The sequence below is a fragment of the Scheffersomyces stipitis genome, chromosome 5, assembly GCF_000209165.1.
Source record: "Scheffersomyces stipitis CBS 6054 chromosome 5, complete sequence".
Taxonomy (NCBI): Eukaryota; Fungi; Ascomycota; class Pichiomycetes; order Serinales; family Debaryomycetaceae; genus Scheffersomyces; species Scheffersomyces stipitis.
This window is the reverse complement of record NC_009045.1, coordinates 601,473-623,344: the sequence shown is the minus strand read 5'-3', so window position 1 is coordinate 623,344 and position 21,872 is coordinate 601,473. Positions and strand designations below refer to the sequence as shown.

The 21,872-nt window shown below is 41.4% G+C and overlaps 9 protein-coding genes across 9 annotated transcripts; 4 read left to right on the top strand and 5 right to left on the bottom strand. All coding sequences in view use genetic code 12, as the record gives it.

Moving 5' to 3' along the window:
- Positions 1 to 1,362: 1,362 nt before the first annotated feature.
- ACH1 (Acetyl-CoA hydrolase (Acetyl-CoA deacylase) (Acetyl-CoA acylase)) lies at positions 1,363 to 3,183 on the top strand. The gene has a single exon (XM_001385089.1). The coding sequence runs from the start codon at positions 1,527 to 1,529 to the stop codon at positions 3,099 to 3,101; it is 1,575 nt and encodes a 524-aa protein (XP_001385126.2). The 5' UTR covers positions 1,363 to 1,526; the 3' UTR covers positions 3,102 to 3,183.
- A 1,835-nt stretch (positions 3,184 to 5,018) lies between these two features.
- PTH2 (Gluconate transport-inducing protein) lies at positions 5,019 to 6,502 on the top strand. The gene has a single exon (XM_001385088.1). It carries the CDS (start codon positions 5,190 to 5,192, stop codon positions 6,201 to 6,203), a length of 1,014 nt encoding a protein of 337 aa, XP_001385125.2. The 5' UTR covers positions 5,019 to 5,189; the 3' UTR covers positions 6,204 to 6,502.
- A 478-nt stretch (positions 6,503 to 6,980) lies between these two features.
- Positions 6,981 to 8,207, bottom strand: PICST_59994 (predicted protein; the record flags this gene model as incomplete). Its single annotated transcript, XM_001384749.1, has 2 exons — positions 6,981 to 7,898; positions 7,965 to 8,207. Coding segments are annotated over 2 exons (1,161 nt in total), but the record flags the coding sequence as incomplete, so codon positions are not given.
- A 703-nt stretch (positions 8,208 to 8,910) lies between these two features.
- Positions 8,911 to 10,446, top strand: THR4 (threonine synthase; the record flags this gene model as incomplete). The annotated part of the gene is made up of 1 exon (XM_001385087.1): positions 8,911 to 10,446. One exon carries the CDS (start codon positions 8,911 to 8,913, stop codon positions 10,444 to 10,446), a length of 1,536 nt encoding a protein of 511 aa, XP_001385124.2.
- Positions 10,447 to 10,516: 70 nt separating this feature from the next.
- PICST_46113 (predicted protein) lies at positions 10,517 to 10,750 on the bottom strand (the record flags this gene model as incomplete). Its single annotated transcript, XM_001384748.1, has 1 exon — positions 10,517 to 10,750. A coding segment is annotated over one exon (234 nt), but the record flags the coding sequence as incomplete, so codon positions are not given.
- Positions 10,751 to 12,196: 1,446 nt separating this feature from the next.
- On the bottom strand, positions 12,197 to 14,041 carry HEX1 (Mannosyl-glycoprotein endo-beta-N-acetylglucosamidase; the record flags this gene model as incomplete). The annotated part of the gene is made up of 1 exon (XM_001384747.1): positions 12,197 to 14,041. One exon carries the CDS (start codon positions 14,039 to 14,041, stop codon positions 12,197 to 12,199), a length of 1,845 nt encoding a protein of 614 aa, XP_001384784.2.
- A 3,386-nt stretch (positions 14,042 to 17,427) lies between these two features.
- On the top strand, positions 17,428 to 19,761 carry PICST_67819 (hypothetical unknown protein; the record flags this gene model as incomplete). The annotated part of the gene is made up of 1 exon (XM_001385086.1): positions 17,428 to 19,761. One exon carries the CDS (start codon positions 17,428 to 17,430, stop codon positions 19,759 to 19,761), a length of 2,334 nt encoding a protein of 777 aa, XP_001385123.2.
- A 382-nt stretch (positions 19,762 to 20,143) lies between these two features.
- PICST_22565 (predicted protein) lies at positions 20,144 to 20,638 on the bottom strand (the record flags this gene model as incomplete). Its single annotated transcript, XM_001384746.1, has 1 exon — positions 20,144 to 20,638. A coding segment is annotated over one exon (495 nt), but the record flags the coding sequence as incomplete, so codon positions are not given.
- Positions 20,639 to 21,167: 529 nt separating this feature from the next.
- PICST_60417 (40S ribosomal protein S25) lies at positions 21,168 to 21,485 on the bottom strand (the record flags this gene model as incomplete). The annotated part of the gene is made up of 1 exon (XM_001384745.1): positions 21,168 to 21,485. The coding sequence occupies one exon, from the start codon at positions 21,483 to 21,485 to the stop codon at positions 21,168 to 21,170; it is 318 nt and encodes a 105-aa protein (XP_001384782.1).
- Positions 21,486 to 21,872: the final 387 nt, after the last annotated feature.

The window sequence follows — 21,872 nt, the reverse complement described above, 5'->3', positions numbered from 1 at the left end:
AAGCACATTGTTACAGTATTCACTGTCTGTTGTGAAATTTCGAGTTTCATGTCTCTAGTACCAGTAGTTACCGCAATCGAGCCATGATTGCCACTACATTAAGAGATTTCTGTCGCCCACCACATCGTCTAAAGATCTATTAAGGTAACTAGCCGAAAGTGAGAATGATTTTCAAACTACGGCTAATAATATTACGCTATTGTGACAGCAAGTGGGACAATATTTTGGTCGGGAGTATATTGGACTGGCCCATTTTATTTCTTTTTCCTCGGACTTCTTAGCAAGGTTCAAAAAAAAAATGAGCAAATGCTCCGGGGCAGTACTTTCGAGGGCGTTCAAAATATGGGATATGAAAAAATCCAAGCAAGAAGATACAGTATAGATATTCCCAAATGAATGAACCGACTATCTCAAAGAATCTGTTGTTTTTGAACCGTTAAATTTGATATTTGCAAAGAATAACTGAAAGACTGGGGGTGGGGCACTAGAGGGGCAAGCAAGCCGCACAGAATAAATCAGCTCCCCTCAGATTTACCCCACCTGATCAATACACAGTTTTGACGTAAGATTCAATAATTTTCATCACTGGATAGCTTAGAAAAGTGGAATAAATGTATAATTTCCCGCGGGCAGCAACAAATAAGCGGCCCGAGAGCTACATGGTGAACTAGCCGAGTACCAAGCATGACCTAGCACCGGCGAGCCATTTCGCCATTATAATTGGCTGATTAGGAGTATTCCGATTCAGAAGTATCGTAGCCGGCACACAGTGCAACCGGCTGCAAGGTTTCCGAGGGCTTTCTATCAACACCTGCACATAACACCACTAAATCAGAGAATCCGGACATTGGTGAAAACCGACCGACCTTGGAGCAGTACACCTAGTGCGAGAAAATTATAGCCACGATGGCAACAATATTTACTGATGTAACCAATTGAAGAAAAGAGACGAGGAGACGAGAATGGAATTTTTTTGGAGAGCAGGAGGGGACTTTCTCCAATTTTCATAACCAATCATTTTCTGTGACATTTTTCACAGCCATTGGAGTATACAAAAGAGGGGATATCAGACGCCTCCAGCCACAAGCTATATTTGTCCGTAGGAGTATTTACCATTCCAGCCCAACTTATCATTCCATGCGCACCAAAAGAAACACCCAAAAAATAATTATTGGCACCTGCAGACAGGGTTTTGTTGGTAGATACGTAAAAGAAACCACGGACGGTTGTTGTCGTATAGCAACGATGCAGGACTCAAAATTGGTCCACCAGCTAGTAATTGATTTTACTCTATAAATATGGATAAAATTCCACATCTCGTACAATTGTAAAATTGTTAGCGTTTCTTGGTCAGGTTAGCGAATCTATTCCGAGCTTCGGTGTCCCGTTTATCTTACATATTCCCTTTCATAGAACCGTTTGGTCCAGTGTGTCGCGTCTGCCCTTCGTTGTGCTACTGATCTCATCGCATATTTAAGTCTAGAACCGTCGACTACTACAAGTCATATTTTTACTCCACATCCACAATGTCTGCCATATTAAAGCAAAGAGTTAGATACGCTCCATACTTAAACAAGTTGAGAACACCCCAGCAATGTGTTGAATTGTTCAAGCACGGCCAATATTTGGGCTGGTCTGGTTTTACAGGTGTTGGTGCCCCAAAGGTTGTCCCAGCTGCATTGGTGGATCATGTCGAAAAGAACAACTTGCAAGGCAAATTGGGCTTCAACTTGTTCGTTGGTGCCTCTGCCGGTCCAGAAGAATCCAGATGGGCCCTGAACGACATGATATTGAGAAGAACGCCACATCAGGTAGGTAAGCCAATTGCCGCTGCCATCAACGATGGTAGAACTCAATTCTTTGACAAACACTTGTCTATGTTCCCACAAGATTTGACCTACGGTTATTACACTAGAGACAAGAAAGATAACGACTTGTTGGACTTTACTATAATCGAGGCCACTGCCATCACCGAGGATGGTTCCATCGTTCCAGGTCCTGCCGTCGGTGCTTCTCCAGAAATGCTTTCCGTATCTGATAAAATCATCATTGAAGTAAACACCAAGACACCTTCCTTCGAAGGTATTCACGACATTGACTTGCCTGTCAACCCACCATTCAGACAACCATACCCACACACATCTGCTGACTACAGGATCGGCAGAACTGCAATTCCAGTCGACCCATCAAAGGTTGTGGCCATTGTTGAATCCCATCAATATGATCAAGTTCCACCAAACACTCCCTCAGACGAAGGTTCCAAAGCCATTGCTAACCACTTAATCGAATTCTTGGAACAAGAAGTCAAGTATGGCCGTCTTCCTGAGAATTTGCACCCATTGCAATCTGGTATTGGTAATATTGCAAATGCTGTTGTTGAAGGTTTGGCAGAATCTAATTTCAAGAACTTGACTGTGTGGACCGAAGTATTGCAAGATTCCTTCTTGGACTTCTTCTCCTCCGGCTCTCTTGACTTTGCCACTGCAACCTCCATTAGATTAACCGAAGAAGGTTTCGAGAGATTCTATGAGAACTGGGATGAATTCACCAAGAAATTGTGTTTGAGATCTCAAGTCGTTTCCAACTCCCCAGAAATCATCAGAAGATTAGGTGTCATAGCCATGAATACTCCTGTCGAGGTTGATATCTATGCTCATGCCAACTCCACTAACGTAATGGGTTCGAGAATGTTAAACGGTTTAGGTGGTTCTGCTGACTTCCTTAGAAATGCGAAGTTGTCTATAATGCACACTCCTTCAGCCAGACCATCCAAGACTGACCCAACTGGTGTTTCTTGTATTGTTCCATTTGCTTCACACGTTGACCAAACCGAACACGACTTGGACATCATTGTCACTGAACAAGGTTTGGCTGACTTGAGAGGGTTATCTCCAAAGGAAAGAGCTAGAGAAATCATCGACAAGACTTCTCACCCAGACTACAGAGCCCAATTGACTGAATACTTGGACAGATCCACCTTCTACGCTGAAAAGAAGAAATCTTTGCACGAGCCACACATTTTGAAGGATGCCTTCAAGATGCACTTGAACTTCCAGGAGAATGGTACCATGAAATTAGATTCCTGGGACCAGAAATTCTAAATTGAAAGGTCACCACCCTATACTATATAGTTTTGCAAATTAATATTTATATATAATCTATACATACAGCATATGTAATAGGTGCCAAACTTGTAGAACTGAATCGTGCTACGATTCTACTATCTGACGTAATATAATCGTTAGCCTGGCTTGATAGAATTTGTATTGTGCCATCTGGTTGCAATCTGATTGCAAGCAGTTAGTTCAACTTTGGTGCTTGTACCAACACAGTAGCAAAATATGCAGGTGACAGTTGAGTCAAACTAGATCAACTACTCATAAATCCCAAACCGGATATATAGCCAGTATTACAAAGCATATGCTATCAATGGAGGGGATATCCCAAAGCGGATATACACTGTACAACGTTTTTGAACAGTGTAATCTTGGGTTTCCCCTCTTTTGGGTTCCTGTATGATTCATCTAATTGTTGTACCTCCCCTCCTTTGCCTGCCAATGGAAAAGTGCTCCAACAGTATTTCTCCTCCTTGCATAAGATTGGGCCAAACGAGATGGTTGGGTAGCGGTGACATCGAGCCGAGCAGGTAGAACCATACAAGAAGAGGAGTTCCTCTCGGTGCCGGACAGGCCCCGAGTTTTGAACCTCGGCAAGAATCGCCTCACTACACACTGGGACAGGCAACGAAACATTCACAAGAACGGTCATGTGACTAGCGAATACATTTGGAATTGAACCCAGATAACGAATATTAGAAATGCATAGATCACGTGACACAAAACAAGGAAAAAGGAAAAGGAAGTGGTTCTTCGAAGAGTCTGACTCATTCAACGACATTCCGTGTCCTGGACACAGCCTTGCCTGGGCTAAGGTCATTTTCTGTTGGACTTAAGTCTGTAGAGATCACGTGCACACATACATATGCTCATAACTACAGTCTCAATCGGAGAACTTTTTCCGACCTCTCCTCCCGTAAACGCCGGACGCAAGGTTAATGACAAACTCTAATGCCCATTCCTGACCTTCCGGGGAGAAGATCCGTTCCGCATTAGTGTAGCCGGAATCTACGCCGACCGTTGCAAAGTCGAATCTTTCGATGCCCATAGAACACCAGCTGACACTGCGAGGAACTAACGATACCACATCTATCAGAACTAAAGACAGCAAACAATAACGGCTAGAAATGGGGCCACCCAAACTAAAAAGTCTAGTTTGACGGGTAATCATTTTAGGTTATAAACATCGCTTTAATCAGCTAAGTGGATCTGGTGCGAAACAGCAATAAAGTTGAGATGGTTCTTAACTCCAGTGCTGTTTCGGGCAATTATGTTTCGCCTTGCGCTATTTCTTTAGTGATTCGACGTTTCAGATGGCCCACAAAGTGATAATGGTAATTCCAAATTCCAAGGTTGCATCATCCGATCCAGGGGGTCCGCACTCTTTATGTTGACAATTGTCCTGTGAAGGTCTGGCAAACAAACATTCCTATTTGTGCGTTTTATTCTTAATTCCACGATCGATCATTGCCAACATCATCATTCACAGCCAGCAGCGCCTTCTCCGAGTCGTTGCCACCCGGTCGCCACTTAGCTGTATCCGAGCTCGATCACAGTGATTGCAGACAGCAAACACGCCATTACGTAAGACAAGTTTGTCAAAATTCAAAGCCCATCGCACTACGTCATGTGGATTAATAAGTAATGGGCTTTCTAGATGCTCAGTGCGAATAACATCACATTATTGTCTAATGATTATTATTATTCTTTTTATTTTTAAGTTGTCCTATTGGTATCATTTTTTTCCTGTCTGGCTGCATTATTAATTTTAGAATAATTCTTCCCGCGTTAATTATTAGTACTGTACATCTCCTTACAATTATAAATATAAATCTTTATCATGGCACCCATTTCTTCCACTTTTTCGATAACCATATATATAGCCTGACTTTGCCAAATTATAAGTTTCATAGCAAATCGACACTTTTCCAAGAATCTTTCTACACATAAAAGTTTCATCTCATAGATTTTGGTGCTCCTAACCCGAGTGCATTCTCTTGACCATTAGCTCACCTACCGATTTTTCCGCAAACCTCAGCCTTCAAATCGACCTCACGACTGATCACACAAACCATGTTTATCATCTCCGAGTTCAACCCTCAGATGTTGTCTTCGGATGATGAATTCGAGGATTCCAACTCGACGACTTCCTTCAACATCAACGGCTCCAACGTTGTCACATACAGAGGAAGAATCAGAACTCTCCAGGATGCTCTCATATTGCTCGAAGCTACTCGCTTGGAGAAGCTCCCCACCATCAACAGAAGACTCACAACTATCGAAAGAAACAAGTACATAAAGCCCAACACCATATTCGTGTGGAATGAAACCACATGCGGTATGAAGAGGTGGACCGACGGAAAGCTCTGGTCGGCCTCCAAAGTGTACAATACTCATTTCCTCATGTACAAACAGTTGAACAAGTTCGACAAGAGAGTTGACCCTTCAGGCTTAATTAAACAGTCATTTTCACTCATCACCAAACAAAACCAACGCCTACACTTGATTGCATACTTCGAAAACGACGGCGAGGAAACTCCCACAGTCCTTAGAAAGAAGAGAAAGTTGATCAAGCTCAACTACTCTTCCTCATCTTCCTCGGAAGAAGACAACTTTGAAGTGTTTGATGACTCAAACTCCAAGGTAGCTGTCCCTTCGCAGGATGCCAAGCTCAAAGATATCGTTCTCTCTACAGACGTTTACCACGACAACTTATTGTTTGAAGTACCTCGTTCTCGTAGACATCGCAATGAAAACGGTCAGCCTCAAGTTATCACTCCACCAGCTTCAACTTCACCAGCTCCCACACAAAATGTGACTGCATCAACGTTGAGCCAACCTATTTCATCCACTACTACCGCACTGAATACAAGCATTACTCGTGTCACCACACAAACACCATTGCCATCATCTTTGTCGACGACAGTAGTGCCGACTGCATCTCCCCCTCGTGAATACACTTATGCGATGAAGCCATTCACAACATTACCACCACCTCCGAAGTCGATCTCGAACTTCCGTGCAAACTACAGCCGTTGTGACAGCAGCACGTTAGATGTGTTGGACAAGGGCTTTTCCAGTTGCTAGTACGCATCAATCTCATATCATTACATTCCACATTACATTACATAGCATTCATTTGTTTCATTAGCATTTCTGGGTAACCGGAACTACATTAGCACAACGACAATACGGAGCACATTCTGTGTGCTTGTATTTATTTTTATTTATTATTACATTATACTTTTAGAGTATAGATATGGTTTAGGCAAAAAAATCAATTGGTTTTCTTATACACGTCGGCAGTATGCACCGTTCTTTAGTTCTTTTTAAACACCTATTTTGATTGGTAATTAGCTATCTTACAATATATTCTGTTGCATTCCAAATTCATCCACCAGAAACACTGTAGAACTTCGACAATATGTAAGGTAGCGTGCTAGGGCTTGTCATTGCTTAATCATCGTTTGGACCTACTTCACTTTTCCGTTCCATTATCTGACTATTTCCGCTCGCATTCTAGACTATTTCTTTTTACGTAATTCTTTTTTTTCAGATCCCTTTGCCGCAATATCGGAAAAATAAAACATTGACCATTCTAAAAAAGGTTGTGTTCCATTTAGGCAACAGGGCATCTTTTGAGGTCAGGATGTTGGCGATGGCTGTGAACTACAATTGCTTATACAACGTCATAGTAGTGTGTATCACGATTGTTCCAAGGGACACATCCGCAGCCATTGTTCTATTTCTCCGGGGATTGCTCCTCCTTGAGTGCTTTTTCTATATTACCTGTTATGTATGCTATGTAGTGGGTGATGCAGATGTGAAACTCACGTGAGCGTCGGCCAATTCGTTCCGGATACTTCACTTGATCGACTTCTTGTTCAACACACCTTGCCAAAACTTTATTTGCTTTGCAACTGCATATTTTATCGACTTGACAAGTCCAGAGCTGAAAATGCCCAAAATGGCCTGTCGAACTGAACTTATTTGAATGGTTCTACTTACGATTTTCACCACATTCTCGGCTAAATGCTTATCCTTTGCGATTTCCTTGAGAGATTTGTCTTGGTACATCTGGTATAACCGAGTGCGAAACTGAAGTGGAAGGGTACTAATAAGATTGATCTTATTGTTAACATTTAGATTTTTCTTTAACGTGCGGATATGCAGATCGTTGTTGGTTATGATCAAGTAATTACGATGTATGAAGTACAGTAAAATCGGCTCATACAACTTCTTGAAATGAACTAGTTGTTTGTCAACAATGTTCTGGACTTTGTTGGGATTCTCTCCCCCTATGTACATGCGGAAATCTCCTAAATACGAGAGTCGTGTAATTTGCTCGTATAATTGTCTCTCGTTGAATTGGTTTGATTCCATCAAGAGAATAGCCACCGTCATGGCATTTTTGAGATTATACTGGTTGAGGAACTTAATACGGATATCGTCGTCTTTGACGAAATTAACTGGCTTCTGTAGTCTACCAGCCAAATAAAGCGAAGTCCATTCGCAAAGATCTAGTAAACTTGCATTTATAGACATTGTGCCGTACTTGACTAGTCTGTTGTTTATAATAATGAAAGGATTGAAGTAGATTCCATTTTTACCTTGAAGAAATTTGATAAGCCCTGCGCTCTTGATAGAGTAATGACTGCGGTTCTTGACTAAATTTTGCTTATGGAATGTCTGGTTGTCTTCCACAATGTTGATGAAATCAATCTGCACAGGAGCCTCGATGTTATTATTAGTCGTGCTATCATTGTTACCATGATTGCTTCTCTTATTACTACTACTCTTATCGCTACTGAAACCTTCAGTGGCCCCCTCTATTTGTTTTGCATTGACCTCATTTGCGTAGCCAGCCTGAGGTAATACGCCAGAACCATACCCAATAGATACTTTGATGGACGAATTGAAGGTATCAATAATTCCACGCAACTCTTCTTGCCGAACTACCGAATCAGGATCCGCATCAGAGGGATTAATATCCTGATTGCAAGCCACAAAATCTCGAGGAATTATGAGTTTGTCTAATCCTTTGAACCCTTCGGTAATGATTGATTGATAGAACTTGTCGCTGTACGGAGTAGTCTGTGCCGCAAAAACGATACCCGAAGGAGGTACCAACAGCTTTTTCACTCCATTGATAGTGACAACACTACTGTTGTATCTATTTTGTACCCTGAAAACCCATTGTCGTATCATTGCATCTATAGCTGTAGGTATGCTCTCTATAATTTTAACTACTCTCATCTTCAATCTTTATCGAAAACTAGACTGGTTTTTCTCAGAGACCGAGAGCGCGGTATTAAATCACGTGACATAAACAAAAGATGATAATACGCAGGATAATCTAGAAATCTTCGTTCAGCAAAATGTAGTAGAAACAAAACATATGGATTCGAAACAAACTTGGAATCCAGGAAAAGCGAGGAAAATCGATATACAAAAGAAAAGGTGGACAGCTCCACTGAAATGTCCAACCTGCTTATATCATATTTGGTATCATGTACTTAAAAGTTTGATAGTTTCTTTTCCAAGGAAATTGGCTAATACAGAACTGCATACAGAACTGCATGTATGTATCATTTCCCAATACCATAGGAAATGCATGCATAACATGACCCAGATCACGTGTACAATATGACGCATCGTCGCTCCGTTGGCGGGCTCAGTTTGCGCCCATGCGTACTACGGATGATTCATGAGTCTGAATTTTTCACTTGCAGAACTTTTTAAAGATCTCATAATTCTAGCAATACTTAATTTTCAATCATTAGCAACAATAGTAATGTCCCAAAAGTATAGATCATCGCGTTCTGCGGAGCCCCAGGCTTTGTCCTTTGAGGATGTGGTCATGACCGGTTTGGCCAACGATGGAGGTTTGTTCCTTCCCTCACAAGTTCCCCAGCTTCCAGCTTCATTCTTGCAAGACTGGGCGGATTTGTCTTTCCAAGAATTGGCTTTCAATGTATTGAGATTGTACATCAACGCTGCTGAAATCCCTGACCAAGACTTAAGAGACTTAATCTCCAAATCTTACTCCACTTTCAGATCGGAAGAAGTCACTCCATTAAAGAAGATCGACGACAAGTTGTACTTGCTTGAATTGTTCCATGGTCCTACCTATGCCTTCAAGGATGTTGCCTTGCAGTTTGTCGGCAACCTCTTTGAGTACTTCTTGACCAGAAGAAATGCCAAGAAGGTTGAAGGCGAAGCTCGTGATGTTATCACTGTCGTTGGAGCTACTTCTGGTGATACTGGTTCTGCTGCTATCTACGGCTTAAGAGGTAAGAAGGATGTGTCTGTGTTCATTCTCTATCCAACAGGCAGAATTTCTCCTATTCAAGAAGAGCAAATGACCACAGTAGAGGATGCCAATGTGCACACATTGTCGGTTAACGGTACCTTCGATGACTGTCAGGACATCGTGAAGCTGATCTTTGGAGACCGCGAGTTCAATGATAAGTACCATGTTGGAGCTGTCAACTCCATTAACTGGGCAAGAATTTTGGCTCAACAAACCTACTACTTTTACTCATACTTCCAATTGCAGAAGAAGTTAAATGACACATCTGCGAAGGTCAGATTCGTCGTTCCTTCTGGTAACTTCGGCGATATATTGGCTGGTTACTATGCATACAAGATGGGCTTGCCAGTGGACAAGTTGATCATTGCCACTAATGAAAACGACATTTTGGATAGATTCATGAAGACTGGTCGTTACGAAAAGAAAGCTGAAAAGGACGCCTCTGCGGCTGTCAAAGCCACATTCTCGCCAGCTATGGATATCTTGATATCATCCAACTTTGAAAGGTTGTTGTGGTACTTGATCAGAGACTCCGTTGCCAACGGTAGTGACGAAGTTGCTGGTAAGACTTTGAACTCCTGGATGCAACAATTGAAAGAGACTGGTTCTGTTGTGGCTGACCCAGAAGTTCTCGCTGGAGCCAGATCCATTTTCGATTCTGAAAGAGTTGATGATGCTGAAACTGTTGCTACCATAAAAGAAGTTTACTCTGCTCACCCAGAAAGCTACGTGTTGGATCCACACAGTTCTGTCGGTGTTACGACTTCCTACAGATTCATCAAGAAGGACGACAAGAAGGACAACATCAAGTACATATCTTTGTCTACCGCCCATCCAGCCAAGTTTTCTGAAGTTGTCAACAAGGCTTTGGACTCGATCGCAGGGTATTCTTTCGAGAAGGATGTATTGCCAGCTGAATTGAAGGCTTTGAGCACCAAGCGCAAGAGAATTAACTTGATTGATGAAGCATCCATAGAAAAGGTCAAGGATGCCATCAAGAAGGAATTGAACTTTTAGTTTATAAAAATCTAAATTACCTTTAATTCTCCAACTATATTTACATATTTTATACATACTATAATGTATTCTACTTAGTAGGATTTTTCTTTAAACTAACTTTTCCGTTTTCAATCTCGACTTCGAGACCTACATCCTTAAGTACTTCGTCATCAACCGAACTCTTGGCTTCGAGATCCCTCACAAACTTTTGATTACCAAGATTGTTTGCCAACAAAAACTTCAAACATACAATGGCACGTTCTTTCACAAATGGGTTATTCTCATCGATTATGCAACTAGATAATATTAATTCCAAACCATGTAACTCCCTTACCTTCTCCTGAGTCTCGAAGGATTCATGTGATATATAAGCTATCACTTCGATCAACAAGGACTTAATGTGTGGGTATTTCTTTTGCTTTGGTTGTACCAGATTTTGTTCCCTATCTTTAATGGTGATAGGCTTAATGTTTTCGTGAACAACTCGCAAGAATTTAATGAGAGGGGTAATAACATCGTAGTGGCGTAAGAATTGGATGGCTTGTTCGTACTTACACAAGTCAGATAATATATCAATTGAAATAATGGAAATCATCTCGATCTTATTGTCCCACTTTTCTTCTTCAATTATTTTTGTCGACATTTCGCTATATCTCACAAAGAACTCATAGTCCCATGATAAAAGTGCAGTGATTTGGTAATTGTTCCAATCCTGTTTTGAAGTTATCAATAGTTGATTCAATTTCAACCATGGAATGAAATTATCGCTGTCCTGTTGAATATTCAACCAGTGACCAAAGCTTTCATGAGTAATAAGTTCAAACAATAGATCTACCAAAAGTGCTTGAGCAAGCGAGAGCGATTCAAAGTCCTCTATTTGATGGAAAGATTTCACAAGGAAATCGCATACTGAATTTTTGTTTATTTTTAACAAGTTGTAAAGATTTAAGTTATGGTGTGTTTCATCTTCGGTCTTACTTTGGAATAGGCGAACAAGGAAATGAACCAAGGGAAGCTCCAAGACTAGAATTTCATCTTCTAAGCGATGCAATATCAGGTTGACTTGCACTATCATTGCCTTGTTGTTCGAGCCATGTTCCCAAGTGTCGTGTGAGATATTTGCAAGTATTTGGAAATACACTAGTAGAGTCTTCAGGTAAAATTCGTTATCATGAGGAAAAACATCTATGAAATAATCAAGATCATTGACAATTTCTATGCCTATCGCTTGCTGGTTCTCGGCTGATATAATGAGATTTCTAATCAACAAAAGAACTGCTCTATACAATCGTACATGAGGAATTATGTATTCAGCAGTTGGAAACTTTATGTCCCTCTCACTAATTATTTTGACCAATTCATTCCATACTTTTTGGCTATTACTAAGCTCAGATCTCAATGGTTCATCAGAACTTGTAGATGAGATGAACTGGCCCAACAAGGTTAGCTGAGAGGCAAAAGATTCATAATTGTTACTTCTTAGATCGACTGCTATTGAAGTCAAAACGGCGACGACATCCAGGTCATATTGAGAGGTCATTTCATGCAAAACTATGAACAGAGAAGAAAACTTCAGGATTGCATTCTTGCTTGAATTTTATTTTTGCGCAAAATACTTCCTTTAATCTTACTGAACTGTATGTACAGAAAAACAAGAATTTTGCAATCATTTAAGCTAAACAATTTTGTACTATCAATAATGTGAATATATAAAAGGCATTATCCAACGCAGAATGCCACAGAAATTGAAATTTAGGCTATAAGTATCTCAGTTAAGAACAGCAATAGTGGAGTTCTTATCGTTGTGTGTACCATACTGCTCAAGAACAGTTTGATTTTGGTACAAATCACAAGCATGAGGGTTAAGCAAACAGTACTTTGGCACAAGAGGTGAAGCACCGAAACCAAGAGCAACCAAATATTCTCTGAAGTTCAAGATTCTTTGAGTCAACTCGTTGGTTCTCAAGTATCCTTCAGAGTTACGGTTACCAGACCAAGTGGATTCAGCCAATGCAGCAGCTCTTGGCCAGATCTTTTGGGTTAAAACAGTAGAGTCGACTTGCTCGGACCACAAGGCCACTTCGGCACCAATAACGTGTTCAGCCTGAGCATCTGTCAAGTTGGCAGTAAAATCGTAGTCGTAGATTCTTTGCCAGGTCTTGTAAGGAGCACACCAAGAACCTCCTAAACCGGTGTTGAACACATCGTTCGAGTAGTCGTCAATGTATCTTGGATCGTTGGAAACCCATCCACCAAAACCACAGTCCAAGTAGAAGTGCGAAGACGACGAAACAATGACGTCGTATCCACGAGAAGTCAAGTTTTGAATGTTAACCAAGTCGTTGTTCCAAGATTGCAAAATAACATCGGTAGGCAAAGTGTGGGCACCTTCTGGAGTCAAGAGTATATCTTCCCACATCATCAAACGTCTGTTAGTCTTGTTCATGAAGATTGGGTATGCCTTGTCAACATAGTACTGACTTAAGTCATTCCAGGATCTTGAAGGATCTTCCTTGAACCAGTTTTGAATCAAGGTCGACATGTTGTAACATCCAGTTTGGATCTCATCGGCGCCAACGTGAAATACATTATCAGTGAAAATCTCACTCAATTCATTATAAACATCAGCAATGACTTCGTATACTTCATCATTCATGATGTCCAACTGACCTGGAGGTGGCTCTACAGCAGTATGGGAAGCCCAGACGTCGTTAGACCACCATGAGTCACCACAAGCAACCAAATCAGGGTTGATCTGTCTCCAACCAGCGCGAGCATGTCCTGGAAGGTCGATTTCTGGTATAACTCTCACACCTCTGTTCTTTGCATACTTGATGATGTGTTGAAGGTCTTGGATAGTGTAGATTTCACGTTCACTGTAGGCATCCATGATCATTTCTGGGTACGAGTTCAATAACAATGGCCAACTCTGAGCATCGTCTAGGTGAATGTGCAAAGAGTTCAACTTGGAAAGAGCCATCATGTCGATTTGATCCAAGATGGAGTCAATGCTCAAGTAATTACGACCAGTATCAACCATCACACCACGATGTTGGTAAAGAGGGGCGTCCCATATGTTTACTGATCCCTCAATGACGAACTTGCTATTGTCGTAGATGATCAATTGTTGCAAGGTAGTGAAAGCGTGGAGAACCCCCCAAACGGTTTCAGATTCAATTATAATACTGGAGGGGGAAACGGACAAGGTATATGTCTCATTGACTCCCATTTGAAGGTCAGCGGCATAATCGTTAACTGTGACTTCCACAACGCTCAAGCCAGACAAGTCAAAGGTACGCTGGCTGTCTCTTTTTTTCTTTTTGGCGTCAACAGCAGCTTCAGCAGTAGGAAATGGAACAAAGCTGGAGATAGGAGCTTCAGTAGCGGCTGGATACCATTTCAACTTTCTCAATGTTGAAACGGTTCTGTAGAAGGCTTCTGAAATAATCGAGTTTTCGGCGCCAATTTCCAAGTTCAACTTATCCAAATTCACAGAAATTGGGTTTTCATCGAGCCAGTCGATCAGTCTAGGAGCTGGGAGTGGATTTACTTTAACCGCCTGGGTCAATGCCAACAATGGAGCGATAGTAACCACCAAGCTAGTCAACTTCATTGTATATTTCTATGAGTTGATTCTATGCCACTGAGTAAACAAGGTAATACTTCCAAACCTACACAAATATTTCCATCGCATCCTCAAAGGATCCTCTATTTATATTATAACTCTCTACAATTTCAATGAGTCCAGAATAAGCTCTTAATTGTATCTAGCACAATTTCGGGTTATACAATCGAAGACCGGGCCTCAAAAATGCAACAAAGGTACAGCCGATTTTTTCACTCCTGAATACACGAAATGGCTGTGAAAACGATGTAGTATTTTTTTGAAAGTATGGGGACATAATATTTTTTTTTGCAATCTGTATTTGTCGAGACGATCCACTTTTGAAGCCCCCAAAATGAAAGAGTTGAGGTGAGGGTTGCTGAGGTAACAGATTCTTAAGAAATAGATGATAACGTCCATTCATTAGTAGAATGAACCATAGGTGGCTTATATCTTATATCTAATGGAGGGATGATAAAAACAGACAGACCGTTTACTAGTCAAAGAATTTGACTAGAAGAGAGCGTTGCCTTGTTAGGAACTTATATTGACAGATCTATGTCCCAATTATTTGAGAGAGGAGATTCTGGGAACAAAATAGACTGATGGAGGTTAAAAATGAGCAAATCAAACCTTGTTTCCAAAATGTATTTCTCCATTGAACCGGATTTGATTATCGAAATTGCAACATCCAGCTGTTGCGACGATATCTTCGGTATCCACATATAATTTGCTCTTGTGAGAGGCTTGTTAAGGCGGAATCCCCATATGGAAGCCGTTTACTAAAGAGTAATAACTTAGAAAAATGTAACATTTACACCCCAGTTTAATTGCAATATTCAAAAAAATGCAACCTTTTGACACAATTTAATCACAGTATAATACTAGGTCTATTGCTTGTTCCCCGGTTTCCCAGTTTCCATAGCTAAGGCTTATCTAGTCTCGACGAGGCAGTTTCCTAATTGGGCGATGTGAATGGAAAGAAATAAATGTAACATTGGAGAACGCTGTGAGGTGGATGGCACCAAAATGATTGCGTAGTATGCGCACATGAACAATACAAGCCGCAGACATTTGTTTTTCTAACTGGGGCCTGAGCTCGCTGTGATAGGAGGAACTTTGCATTGGGTAAACAAGGACTGTTTTAGTATAATAATTAAAAATGGAGGTAAGGATGTTTGTCAACCGTACAGGATATATAAGTTTGACAGATGTCAATTTATGACTAAACATTTCTGTAATAAGGCGATCATATTTGCGACATACTCGCATGCCATGGAATCCGTGGAGACCACGAAGGTTTCACTGTAGCCGATTTTGCCGAGATGTCAAATTGGGTTGGATTAAATTTGTCAGCCAAAGAGGAGAGGCTAGCCCTTGATGACCAATTGAGTTCGCTGTGTGGCTGAGATCAACGTGACTACAGTAATAAGAGGACTCGGATCGAAGTGGAATAGAAGATGAAAATCTACAGGTACGAGCGGATGACAAGATGAGTACTGAGCAGTAATTGCAAAATAGAGTTGAGAAAATAGTGAATTAGTATCAAGGGGTTCCTAGTTGCTTTTTAAAGTTGGGGTCATAGATTGAATAAAGTCCGTGGAAATGTCAGCGTAAGTTGGAGATAGGGGACTTAAAGAATAAGAAAAAGGAACGATATACTACGGCTAGTAGTTAAAAGATGAGAAGGCGAGAAAGCCATGAGCAAGGTGAACAAAAGATTTATAGTAAGAGGATGTAGAATATGGTAGAGAATTGCGAGAAACGACGCGGAATGTGGAGAAGCCAATGACGGAGAAGTCAATAATAAGAAGTCAATAAAGAAGTCAAAAGCAGGGATGGAAGTCAAGAGAAACCGTAAGGCATTTAATGTGCGATTGCAATTTAAAGGCCGATGGTGTAAGAAGATACACAAAGGAAGAGAAGATGACATAGCTTCGTAAATTATTACGAACCAATAGCCACTTAAAGGCAGAACGGGGCTAGATGACAAAGGCCAGATGTGAAATGATGACATGGGAATGGAGATAGATAAAGAGGACAAAAAGAGCTAATTGGCTGGAAGGCTTAAAGGCTATACCCGGCGAGAAGCCATTTATCGCAGTCATGTATAGAAACGGCTGCAAGCGGCTTGGACCGGCTGCACAGCTATGATTGGCTGAACTGGAACAGAAGCCTCCTCCTATTGAGTTCAAAGTCGATCCCCGTACTCTGTAAGCACTGGAACGGCTATGAAAGGAAAAGAGCTCGGGTAAGCTGGGAAGACGCAACAGGCTACAGCCAGATGGTTTTTGCACTGCACAAAATGATTGCGTGCCAGGCTATTACGTTATATGTAGACAATGTCTCATGATTATGACAGAGGCTGGGGTGCCTAAATATACATATATGACAGGATTCGCTAGAGAAGATTGACCCTGGATGTCGTTTCCAGTATTTGGTCTTTGTTGTAGCACCATCCTGAACTAGTGCATATTCCTTTGTTTAGACCGCCAGATAGACTGCTCTATTCTGAGAATAGTGAACACGACGATACAGCAGCAGATTGCCCTATTAGAATATTTGAATAGAAATTTGCATAATACACTGCTATAATATTTGGATACACCACGGTGAAATACGTCCATATACTGTACTGCTTTCTTCCACTATCCACCACTACTCCACCTGTTGCTGATTCACATTTGCAATAGTCTCCTATTTCGTACACTCCAATCACATTCACTATCCGCACAAGACTTCCCTTCGTCCACGAGTTTGTGCTCTTCCCCTATCTTATCGCATCGCACGGATCCCGTGAAATTTCCTACCCCTTTTCGGTTGGTGGTTGATTTCTTTTTCCATCAGGTAGCCATAACAAAGCTGTTGGAGACCGTCGAACTCATCGTGAACCACGCACCAGCTGTTGAGGAGTTCACATCTCCTCTTTGACTGTAGCTGTTTGTTGGATTGATACTCTCCATCGCGTTCTCCATCTGTTCGCACCCTTCTGGACTACGCCTCCGCGGTAATTGGAATCGCACCTAGATCGGCAGCACTTCCGCAAATCGCCTGCCCTCTTCCGCACCTGTTTGTCTCATAGTTAACGCTAGCAAAGAGCCTCATCTTCAGGTGCATCCTCAACCTTCTTCCGTATCTGAAGCGACTCCCATTAGCAACAGATCTCACTATTTTGCACCTCACAAAATTAAAATTGAACACCCTAAATTTAAATACTTAAAATTTCATAGCCTGGCCAAAATTCATCTGGTGCTGATTCTCGAACTGAATTTGAACTCACTTTTCCTATAGTCCACTTTCATTTTCCATTTTCCATTTTCCATTTCACCTTCTTTCTGGTATTAGGCTTCAGCTGCTCTACTTTTCCTTCCATTATCAGTGCATGTCCGCTCACCATGCTTTCCGTAGCTGGCTGTAGTATGGTCGAGCCGTTGGCTCCCTCGGTTCTCTATTCCGACACCAAGGACAAGACCTTGTTGTCGTCCACAACCTCATCTTCAGACTTGTCCCCGACGACACTGTCTTCTTCAAATAGCCAGTCCAGTTCCCGTGCTCAGAGCCCTATCAAACAGGCTTCCAGCACTTCCGATGAGGACATCAATAGCAACGCTAGTGATCTGGGTTCCCGTCCAGACACTCCACCAACGCCGTCCCTGATATCCACCTCAACCTTCACGAAAGTAAATAACGACCTCAACAACTTCCAGATAAGTCAGCAAATACCAAACCAGGTAGTCCTGAAAAAAACAAAGCATTTCACATCTCACCAGGATAGCTTCCTACAGCTTATCGAACCCTTTCCCGTTCATCCTCCGCATTACAGCACGCTTCCTCCAGGTGGCTGTCCCCGTTTCCCAATCAGCTTGAGACCTCACAGTGTAGATGAGCAGTTGCCCACCTACACGCCTTCGGTATACAAGCTAGGTATAGTCTCGCGCAAATTGGAATGGCTCACGCCATATGAGCCTTCACCTACAAGATCGTGGAAATCGGTCATAATGGAGTTGAACTCTACCCAGTTGTCGTTCTACGCTGTTCCCAGCACTTTGGAGAACCATCTCTTAGCATTCAGACCTGTCACTTTACATGGTGGAGATCGCACTCGTAACGAGTTCGATCCCGAGGAGTTGCGAAACGTCGAGAGTCACCACACAACGGATGGAGACTTGCAGTTCTATAAGATGTGCCAGCGGTTGAACTTGATTGGAACCGCTGAAGATAGTAAGAAGAACAGCAATAGCAAGAAGTTGATCAGATCGTACTCATTGCAGCATGCTCGTGTTGGTTTGGCTACAGACTACAGGAAACGGCCCAATGTCTTGAGATTACGTATCGAAAGCGAACAAATCCTCGTCTACTTTCCTACAACTAAGGATTTGATCGAATGGAACATGGCTATTGGCATTGGTAAAGACATCGCTCTTGACTTGAACGAGCGTGAGTTGCCCAGATATAGAACCGTACCTCGTAGAAGAAGACGCGATAGAAACGGCGACGAAGCTGCTAATTACGAAGCTCAGTACCAAGCCTTGATTCAACAATCGAAACAATCAGCGGCTGCTTCTCAGAACAGCCAGAACTCGTCCCGTGGTTTCAGATTGCGTTCACAGTCCGATCCTAACAGTAGATTCAGGGACAAGCTCTCGAAGTTGAAGTCCAAGTTGTCTGTGTCTCTGACTCAATCCACAACAATTCAGGCTTCAGCTGCTTCAGCTTCACGTACTTTCATAGACCCTACTGGGTTCTCTGGTACTCAATCGTATACCATAGCTTCTACTGATAATTCTCGTTTCTCCAACTTAGAAATCGCCAGATCGAACTCGTCTCCTAACTTCACCTTATACAATGAATCTGAGTACGAAGACGAGTCTGCTGTCAATTCAACATATGAATACGATGAAGACGACTACGACGAGGAGATTTACGAAGTCATGACTAGATCGAGAAACCAGACTTCTTCCTCTAGAACAGCAACTAGAGCCACACAAAGAACCAGAGCTAACACTACTTCTCTGCCCGTTGGTGTACCTAGTACAGGTAGTAACAACAGCTCGTTTGCTAGTACGGTGATTAAAGCTGCAAACGAAGCGGGCTACCGGATCGACTACGAGGACGAAGATGACATTCAAAACTTGAGTGATTTACACCAAACAGATGAAGAGGACGAGTATGAAGAAGACGAAGTTGTCGATAGTATTGACGATGAAGGAAATGTACCTGGTGTACCATCTACTTCTAATCGAAGCCGTAAAACGAGTCGCAGAACAAGTTCATCTTCTCAAAAACCGAAGAAGCTCACTTCTATTCGAAGAAGCTTGGAAGACCAAAAATGGCAGCCTCCTTTGGAAAAGGTGCAAAGCAAGAGAAAGTACTACAGAAACTGTCTCAGATGCATCAAGCCATTAACCATGGAGGATTCTTGGACTAGTAAGTCGCTTGTCAAACCCACAACCTTGTCCCCATTGAATTTTGCATACCTCAAGAACATCAAATACAACGGAGAGTTGTCGATTTCCAGCAGCACTACCAGTTTGATCAGCTTAAGTTCGACTGTCTCTTCACAAAACTCCACCAACGAATCCACCTCCGGATTCAGAAAAAACAGAAGCTTTTCCTTCAAAGAAATCAATGGCTTCAACCTACCCGATTCTGCGTTAACGAAAGTCACCAACCACTTCTTGAAGGAGTACGTGGTTGGCGCCCATGGATTGATTCCAAAGGACGTATGACTGTAGCTTTCACACTTTCTATATATTTGCATCCTATATTTTTGTTTCAATTCGCTTCAAGTTGAAGTTTTTTATACATTTGGGTTTTATTGGTTAGGGTAAGGAAAGGTCGCATCTATTCTTTGAAACTATAAACATTACTATTTACTGGTTAGCCATCCGTTCGCTTTATCCCCTGCTTAGATACTTATAGAGCTTCGATATGAATTTGTCTCATTCCTGGTTTGAATACACGATTCGCTTTTTATAGTGATTCTCAATATATCTCGTATGGCCTATTAACTATGTGTAAAAACTATATACATGTATTATGCTATGAATGTGTCTATCATTTGTCTAATGCTATTTTCGATTTCGCTTCCAAGCTACTTTTCTGAAATATCACCTGGCGAACTCTGGTTTCAAATGCTTTGATCATAATGCTCGTGACCTGATCCGCGAACATAGAGCTGACGGTGTTATACAAGGGGTTTTTGAACTTATACTTCAAGGTCAACTCGCAATTGGTCAAATCCCCACTATGGGTAATTCTAGATTTGACTGGTGTAAGTCTCCATTCAGTATAGAGACTATCGAATACTGAAGTGGTGATACTTTCAGCAATGACAGACTGATGGGGAGTACATGTTAGCTTGCACACAAATCTCTCATCATACTGTTTCCAACCAACCTGTAGTCCGGCTTCAGAAGCATATCCATTTCCATCTCTTTCTGTTACAAAAGAATCCTCCAAGAACGGAATGAACTGCTTGTAGCTCTGAACGTCTGAAATTACGTCAAATATTACCAGTTCTTTGGCACTTATCAACTTGGAGACTTTATGCGACTGTTCTTGCTCATTGGAGAAGGGTAAGCTTATGAAATTTCGTCTATAGATAGGAGTTGAAGCTTTTACTGAGAGTGTTCCATAGAAGGAACCTCTACTAACTGTTCTATACATGTCCCAAACCACAAGCAATACTATCCACAGCTGTAAGAGACAGTAGATACTATGGCCCCAATCAGTCCAAGAGAGTCAACTAGTTCATAAAGAAAGCGAATGAACAAGAATGGAACGAAAGTTCAGGTCTGAATACTCACTCTCATACAAAAATTGTATATAAAATTGCATTGAGCTATTTTATTAGCGAGTGCGAAATGAGTTGAATTGGGCTACCACGCCGAGATACATTTCTTAAAGTATACCACAGTATCGCTCTGCATTACAGACGATGAACATTAATTAATATCTGTTTGTATCTTCAGATCAAGATTACAATATTCACTTCTGAACGTATTTGTACATTTGTAAATTCATTAAATACTAAATAAGACAACCTAAAATAAGAATGTAGTGATGTTTTTCCATTATGCTTTATTATTGACCAAACCTGGCCAAGAGTTACTTAGATAAGATATTAATGAATTTATTCGACCTTGGTGTAGATGGCTTGCTTGGAGTGCTTCAAGACTGGAGCAATGATACCGTCGTCTTCCAATTGTCTCAAGGCAACTCTGGCAACGGAACCACCGATCTTAAGTCTATCAACCAAGACGGAGACAGAAACGAACTTGTAAGTTGGGACATCCTTCAAGATTCTGTCGTATTTGTCCTGGTCCAAGATGACAACGTGCTGGGCCTTGTCCTTAACCTTACCCTTATTCCACTTCTTTTTACCCTTCTTACCACCGGCTAAAGCGGCAGCGGCCTTAGCAGCCTTAGTTTGTTGAACCTTTGGAGCCATTCTAAATATTGTTAGTACTAGTTCATCACAACTGGAGAACGGAAAACACGATGCAACACATTAACTAGCAGCAATGTCGATTTATATTTCGTAACCATACGAATTTTTTATTGTTGAAAAAACTGAAATTATCTTAGTGAAAAAATCTCATATCTGCATTACAGATATCCGCTTATCGTAGTATCTTTGATCTTAACTGCCGTGAAGTATGTCTTTTCTTCAACGACAGGGCTAGTTGTAAATCTTCTCATCGCTTCCATACTCTATGATTTGGTTGTTAATGTTGTCAAAATTTTCAATGACTCTTCTATATCTCAATTTCAATGGCATTTGAAAATTTGATGTCCATCTCTATCTTTGAAATTTTCTTTAACTTGTTCATCACTA